Consider the following 7,554-nt stretch of genomic DNA (forward strand, 5'->3'; position numbering starts at 1 on the left):
GGGTCTGCAGCCAAAATGAGAGCAACATCACACCTCACATCGGTAAATCACCTTCCTTTCTTCCAACTCTATACTGACTGTCTCTGTGTGAGTGACTCACCCTCCATTCCCCTTCCCTCCCCACATCCCTCTTCCCTCTCAGACCTGTCCCCACCAGTACTGTACCCCAGTGTTATACGGAGACAGACCTGTCTCCCTCTCTCTTGCTCTAATCTTCTCTCCTGCCCTTTCTTCCTTTCTCTCCCTCTCTCTCTTCCTCTCTCTCTCCCTCTCTCTATCTCTCTCGCGCTCTCTTTCTCTGGATCCCTGGCTCTCACTCCCACCCTCTCTCCCCATCTCGCTCCCATCCTCTTCCTCTCACTCCCACCATCTCCCTCTTTCTCCCCCTCTGCCTCTCTCGCCCACCCTCTCTCTCTCTCTTTTATTCCCCCTCTCTCTCTCACTCCCTCCCTCTTTCTCATTCCCTCTCTCTCTCACTCCCTCTCTCTCTCCCATCCTCTGAATCTATTATTTGCTGTCTTCAGGAATCGTCTGAAGAGGATGATGAGGACGAGGATGATGATGAGGAAGATGCAGAGGGGAGTGACTCATCCGATTCTGATGATGAAGCAGACGACTCCTCAGCCTCATCTGATAGCAGAATGAACACTGATGAAGAGGAAGATGGAGAAGTGAGTAGACCAAAGCTCCTCATCTGCCACCCATCCTCGGTGCACTGCCCTGCCTGTTGCTCATCCACTTCCTCAGATTGACTCAAGGCTGGTTATCCTGTGACCTAGGCTGGCTATTCAACCAGGCAGTGGAGGTGGGGGGGGGCGGGTGCTGGGAGAGTGGTGATGGCGTGGAGATCTCAGCTGTTTCCAATCCTGCACATATTCAACATCCACATCCATACACTTTCCAGTCGAGGGACAGCAGGGACCATTATCCATCTCTAGTTGCTCCTTGAGAAGGTGGTGGTGAGCTGCCTTCATGAACCGCTGCAGTCCATGTGGTGTAGGTACACCCACAGTGCTGTTAGGGAGGGAGTTCCAGGATTTTGACCCAGAGACAGTGAAGGAACTGCGATATATTTCCAAGTCAGGATGGTGAGTGAGGGAAACCTTGTTGATGACTCATACATTTGCCAGGGTGGTAGAAGTTCACCTGGATGGATGCAGGAATTTTATCCCAAGGCATCAATAACTGTATCCCAATTGGATAGTTTTAGACACTTGTTGGGATTCAGGAGGTTCCACTGCTCCTCACCCTGTTCATTGTTGAGATTGGAGGTGGAACTGAGGTCGAAGTGAGGGTGGAGGGCAGGAGGTGGGGCACAGCAGGAAGCATTGGGGGGGGCAGGTCAGGGGCAATGGGGGGGCGGGGAGGAAGCGATGGTGGGGCAGGGCAGGAGATGGGGCAGTACAGGGGGCAATGGTGTGATTCACGCAACTCCAGGGAGTGGAAAAGGAGGCCATTGCAGAACTACCCACATCATGTGCTAGGGGCAGAGCGAGAATGGGAGAGAGGGAGAGAAGGTGGGAGAGGGAGAGAAGGTGGAAGTGAGAGAGAGGGAGAGAAGGTGGGAGAGGGAGAGAAGGTGGAAGTGAGAGAGAGGGAGAGAAGGTGGGAGAGGGAGAGAGAAGGTGGGAGTGCGAGAGGGAGAGAGAAGGTGGGAGAGGGAGAGAAGGTGGAAGTGAGAGAGAGGGAGAGAAGGTGGGAGAGGGAGAGAAGGTGGAAGTGAGAGAGAGGGAGAGAAGGTGGAAGTGAGAGAGAGGGAGAGAAGGTGGGAGAGGGAGAGAGAAGGTGGGAGTGCGAGAGGGAGAGAGAAGGTGGGAGAGGGAGAGAAGGTGAAAGTGAGAGAGAAGGCGGAAGAGAAGGTGGGAGAGGGAGAGAGAAGGTGGGAGTGCGAGAGGGAGAGAGAAGGTGGGAGAGGGAGAGAAGGTGGAAGTGAGAGAGAGGGAGCGAAGGTGGGAGAGGGAGAGAAGGTGGAAGTGAGAGAGTGGGAGAGAAGGTGGGAGAGGGAGAGAAGGTGGAAGTGAGAGAGAGGGAGAGAAGGTGGGAGAGGGAGAGAGAAGGTGGGAGAGGGAGAGAAGGTGGAAGTGAGAGAGAGGGAGAGAAGGTGGGAGAGGGAGAGAAGGTGGGAGAGGGAGAGAAGGTGGAAGTGAGAGAGAGGGAGAGAAGGTGGGAGAGGGAGAGAGAAGGTGGGAGTGCGAGAGGGAGAGAGAAGGTGGGAGAGGGAGAGAAGGTGGAAGTGAGAGAGAGGGAGAGAAGGTGGGAGAGGGAGAGAAGGTGGGAGTGCGAGAGGGAGAGAGAAGGTGGGAGAGGGAGAGAAGGTGGAAGTGAGAGAGAGGGAGAGAAGGTGGGAGAGGGAGAGAGAAGGTGGGAGAGGGAGAGAAGGTGGAAGTGAGAGAGAGGGAGAGAAGGTGGGAGAGGGAGAGAAGGTGGGAGAGGGAGAGAAGGTGGAAGTGAGAGAGGGGGAGAGAAGGTGGGAGAGGGAGAGAGAAGGTGGGAGTGCGAGAGGGAGAGAGAAGGTGGGAGAGGGAGAGAAGGTGGAAGTGAGAGAGGGAGAGAAGGTGGGAGAGGGAGAGAAGGTGGGAGTGCGAGAGGGAGAGAGAAGGTGGGAGAGGGAGAGAAGGTGGAAGTGAGAGAGAGGGAGAGAAGGTGGGAGAGGGAGAGAAGGTGGAAGTGAGAGAGAGGGAGAGAAGGTGGGAGAGGGAGAGAAGGTGGAAGTGAGAGAGAGGGAGCGAAGGTGGGAGAGGGAGAGAAGGTGGAAGTGAGAGAGAGGGAGAGAAGGTGGGAGAGGGAGAGAAGGTGGAAGTGAGAGAGATGGAGAGAAGGTGGGAGAGGGAGAGAGAAGGTGGGAGTGCGAGAGGGAGAGAGAAGGTGGGAGAGGGAGAGAAGGTGGAAGTGAGAGAGAGGGAGAGAAGGTGGGAGAGGGAGAAAAGGTGGGAGAGGGAGAGAAGGTGTAAGGGGAGGATGTAATTGACTGTTTTGAGCTCTGGTTTTGCCTTTTAGAATGATGATGATGACGATGATGATGACGATGATGATGAGAACCAGTCCAATGCCAGCACTACCTCCTCTTCCTCCTCCTCCTCACAAGATGATGATTCAGATTCTGATTCTGATTGAGCTGTTTCTCCAGTTCTCCGAGGCCAGCGATTGTGGAGTGTCAGTGGGAGTGATGGAGAGGCCCCTTAGTCGGGAGTCCAACTACTTTAATATTACAGTGGAAGCTGAATGATTGGCAGCATTTGGGTGGTGGGTAGCCTGCTCTTCTGTACCTACCCCCCCACCCCGTGCATGGACTGCACCATTGCACTGTTACAGTCATAGACACAGCTTTCCTGTTCCTTCCCTTTCCCCATTCCAACACTTCAGATTGGAATCTCTGCTCCAGCACAAGCTCTCTCAGATCTGCTGTAAATACACTTCTGTTTGTTGATGCAATCTCAGCAGCTCAGCATTTTATATCTAGCAGTAGAAAGTGACCAGTCGAAACATTTGCTTTCTGTTTTTTAATTATTTTATATTCACGTCCCGTCAATCACTGAAATTTCTGGCTTTCTGTCTCTGACACATGTTTGCTCCCTTCCTTGGTTACTAGGCTGTCTTGGAGCCAATCACAGCTCCTCAGAGACAGTGTCTGAAAATGGGGCATAAAACCCACTAAGCCCCCATCGGAACAGCAGAATCACAATCAGCTCTAACCCTTTTCCCAGGCTCCACCTTCTGTTTCCCAAATGGTCATTGGCTGGTGTTTCCAACACTCCCTGCCCTCAGATTCCAGTTTGAGGCCTCTTGAGCCGCTGCAGTCCATGTGGTGTAGGTACACCCACAGTGCTGTTAGGGAGGGAGTTCCAGGATTTTGTCCATGTGGTGTAGGTACACCCACAGTGCTGTTAGGGAGGGAGTTCCAGGATTTTGACCCAGCGACAGTGAAGGGACAGTGATATATTTCCAAGTCAGGATGGTGAGTGGCTTGGAGGGGAACTTCCAGGTGGTGATGTTCCCATCTATCTGCTGCCCTTGTCCTTCTAGATGGTGGTGGTCTTGGGTTTGGAAGGTGCCTTGGTGAATTCCTGCAGTGCATCTTGTAGCTGGTACACACACTGCTGCTACTGTGCATCAGTGATGGAGGGAGTGAATGTTGAGGATAATGGATGGGCTCTTGCCACATAATACCAAGTTATAAATTGATGGAGATAGAGATGGGGGGGGGAGTCACAATGCTCCTGAATTAACGTTGCTGAACACGCCAGTGGCAGACACTACGTTGTGTCTGTTGCAGGATGCTGGACTGACATTCCATGTAAGGAAACATCAACTTCAATCCTAACTTCAGTTTAGTTTTCTGATAACCTAATAATCATGATTCACTTAACAGAGAGTGAAGCTGATTATTCTGATAGTGGTGGTAAGAGATGTCTAGTAGCGGGTACTAATTGACTGTATTGTGTTGAATTGTTTTTGGGGAAGAGGGTAGCATAGTGACTGGACTAGTAATCCAGGGGCCACACTAATGCTCTGGGAAGATGGGTTCAAATCCACCACAGCAGCTGGTAGAATTAAAAATTGAATTAATAAGTCTGGAATATAAAGCTAGTCTCAGTAATGGTGACCATGAACCATTATCGATTGTTGTAAAAACCCATCTGGGTCACTAATGTCCTTTAGGGAAGGAAATCTGCTGTACTTACCTGGTCTGGCCTACATGTGACTCCAGACCCACAGCAATGTGGCTGACTCTTAAATACCCTCTGAAATGGCCTTGCTAATCACTCAGTTCAAGGGACAGTTAGGGAATGAAAACAAATGCTGGCCTTGCCAGTGACTTCCCATGAAAGAATTTTCTAAAAAGTAACATTTTTTTATATAAAGAACTCGATTGTTCTTTATCTGGATCCCAACCTGAGACACTTTGTGCTAGAACATTATGGGTGGGAGCTTGGGATTTCTATGGTAGAGTCTTGTGTTTGTTAGTTTGTTAGAAGAGTTAGGGGATTTTTTTGTGGCAGTTTTATAAATGTGGAAAATTATTGACCCTAAATCCCAGGACTGTGGAAGAAGGTACTCAGAGAGGAAAACTCTGTAACTGGAGAAATTCTTGATGTTCAAGCAGAGCTCACCTTGAATGTGCTGTGAAAGTGGCACAAGTTTATACCATTCAAGACGTTGTAAGACATTTTTAAACTCATGCTGGAGTTTGGTGTTTGGAGAATTCCATTGCTTTTATTGAAACAGCATGAACCTGTGGTGATTCTGATATAACTGAGAGAAGTAATGAACTTCATAATAAATGTCAACTCTAAAGATTCAACTTGTGCCTGCTCTTATTCCTAATACAAATTCTTACTCCTGATTTCTGTGTTTTAGAAGCTAAGCATAAAGCTTCAGGAATCAAATTGGGGTCTCAGGTCAATGGTCATCTCACCAGGGGCAAGAGTAAATCTCAGGATTCCCATGGAGATAAAACGTCTACCATGGTTCCTGATGACTTTGCAGTGACCAGTGCTGGAAATTGTGAGGAGCTGTCAGTGAGACTCGGTGCCCATGTGTGACCTCGATCAGAGTGAGTCTGTACTAGAGGAACCTGTACTTCGATGGATTTTTAATAATCAAAGGCATTAAGGAATATGAGACAAATGTGGGTTTATGAAGTTAGATTGGAAATCAGCCATGTTTAAGTGGTTAAACAGCCTCCTTCCGTCCAATGTTTCTTATGTATCCCAGTGAGAGCCAGTGTGTGTGGGACCCGTACCCCAGTGAGAGTCATTGTGTGTGGGTCCCATACCCCAGTGAGAGTCATTGTGTGTGGGTCCCATACCCCAGTGAGAGTCATTGTGTGTGGGACCCGTACCCCAGTGAGAGTCAGTGTTTTTGGGACCCGTAGATTGATACAACACAGAAGGAGGTCATTCAGCCCATCGAGTCTACACCGGCTCCCCGAATGAACAACCCACCTGGTGCCATCCCCATGCCTTCTCCCTGTAACCCTGCACATTCTTCCTTTTCAGAGAACATGGTAATTACCATAAAAACAGTGCTGGAAAAATTAATGAAAGCCAATAAATCCCCAGGGCCTGATAATCTACATCCCAGGGTACTAAAGAGGTGGCCAATGGAAATAGTGGATGCGTTGGTTGTCATCTTGCAACATTCTGTGGATTCTGGAACAGTCCTGGCAGGTTAGAGGGTGGCAAATGTAACCCCATTACTTAAAAAAGGAGGGAAGGAGAAAGCAGCCAATTACAGACCGGTTAGCCTAATATCAGCAGAAGGGAAATGCTAGCATCTATGTTATAACAGACACTTAGAAAATATCAACGGGATTAGACAAAGTCAACATGGATTTATGAAAGAGAAATCATTTCTCAATCATGCTAATATATTACCCCAAAGTCAACATTAATTTATGAAAGGGAAATCATATTTGCCATTAGAGGGAGTGCAGGGAAGGTTCACCAGACTGATACATGAGATAGCAGGATTGTCGTATGAGGAGAGACTGGGCTAACTAGGCCTGTATTCACTGGAGTTTAGAAGAATGAGAGGGGATCTCATTGAAACGTATAAAATTCTGACAGGGATGGACAAACCTACTGGAGTTTTTTGAGATGTAACTACCAGAATAGCTAAGGGTGAACCAGTGGAAGTGGTGTATGTGGATTTTCAGAAAGCTTTTGATATTAGAGCTTAGTGTGTAAAATTAAAGTGCATGGGATTGGGGGTAATATATTGGCATGGGTTGAGAATTGAGACAGGAAACAGAGAGTAAGAATAAATGGGTCTTTATCGGAGTGGCAGGCGGTGACTAGTGGGGTAACGCAGGAATCAGTGCTTGGGCCCCCACTACTCACAATATATATGTATGATTTGGATGAGGGAACAAAATGTAATATTTCCTTGTTTGCTGATGACACGCAACTTGGTGGGAATGTGACCGATGAGGAGGGTGTTAAGAGGCTTGAAGGCCATTTAGACAGGTTGAGTGAGTGGGCAAATACATGGCAGATGTAGTATAATGTGGATAAGTGTGAAGTTATCCACTTTGATAGGAAAATCAGAATGACAGAGTATTATTTAAATGGTGATAGGCTTGGAAATGTTGATATACAAAGGGACCTTGGTGTCCTTGTATACCTGTTATGACACAGCAGTTGGTAAAGGCTGAGTTGTTGAAACCCCAGAGGGAAACTTGAACAACTATCATAACCTATATTTTCAATTGGTACGTTTGTGATGCAGCTCTGAATTGAGGAATAAGACCACCGAGCCTCAAGAGGTTTTTTATATAAAACTAAATTAAACATTTATTAATTTAACAAATTAAACACATGCACATGTCCACAAATTACTACCATAATAACTTTTAAACAAGCCCCCAAATTAATCACTCCCAGGTAAATCTTCACCAAGGCAACAGTAACCCATCAACTTTAAACAGACACCAGGCAAAGCACATTTCACCTTACAAATTCAAAATGAGGTTCCTTAAAATTTGGTTCCTTTGCAGACACAGTTGAAGGCTTACAGGCTGGCTAGATCTTAAATGCCTTTACCTTACACACA

The 7,554-nt window shown here is 48.0% G+C and overlaps 1 protein-coding gene across 4 annotated transcripts in view; it reads left to right on the forward strand.

The window, feature by feature from the left end:
* Positions 1 to 5,297, forward strand: part of LOC121279294 (nucleolar transcription factor 1-like) — a 164,309-nt gene extending 159,012 nt beyond the window's left edge. For 2 of the 4 annotated variants that reach the window (XM_041190430.1, XM_041190433.1), the window contains 3 exons: positions 1 to 42; positions 525 to 671; positions 2,998 to 3,906. The exon at positions 1 to 42 is cut by the window's left edge and continues 27 nt beyond it. In XM_041190430.1, coding sequence (XP_041046364.1) covers positions 1 to 42; positions 525 to 671; positions 2,998 to 3,114 — 306 coding nt within the window. In that variant the 3' untranslated portion in view covers positions 3,115 to 3,906. Of the gene's footprint in view, positions 43 to 524; positions 672 to 2,997; positions 3,907 to 5,038 lie in introns of those variants that run through there. The other 2 variants (XM_041190432.1, XM_041190431.1) reach the window with 2 other exon arrangements.
* The last annotated feature ends 2,257 nt before the right edge of the window (positions 5,298 to 7,554 follow it).

This window comes from Carcharodon carcharias, chromosome 6 (genome assembly GCF_017639515.1).
Source record: "Carcharodon carcharias isolate sCarCar2 chromosome 6, sCarCar2.pri, whole genome shotgun sequence".
NCBI classification, from domain to species: domain Eukaryota; kingdom Metazoa; phylum Chordata; class Chondrichthyes; order Lamniformes; family Lamnidae; genus Carcharodon; species Carcharodon carcharias.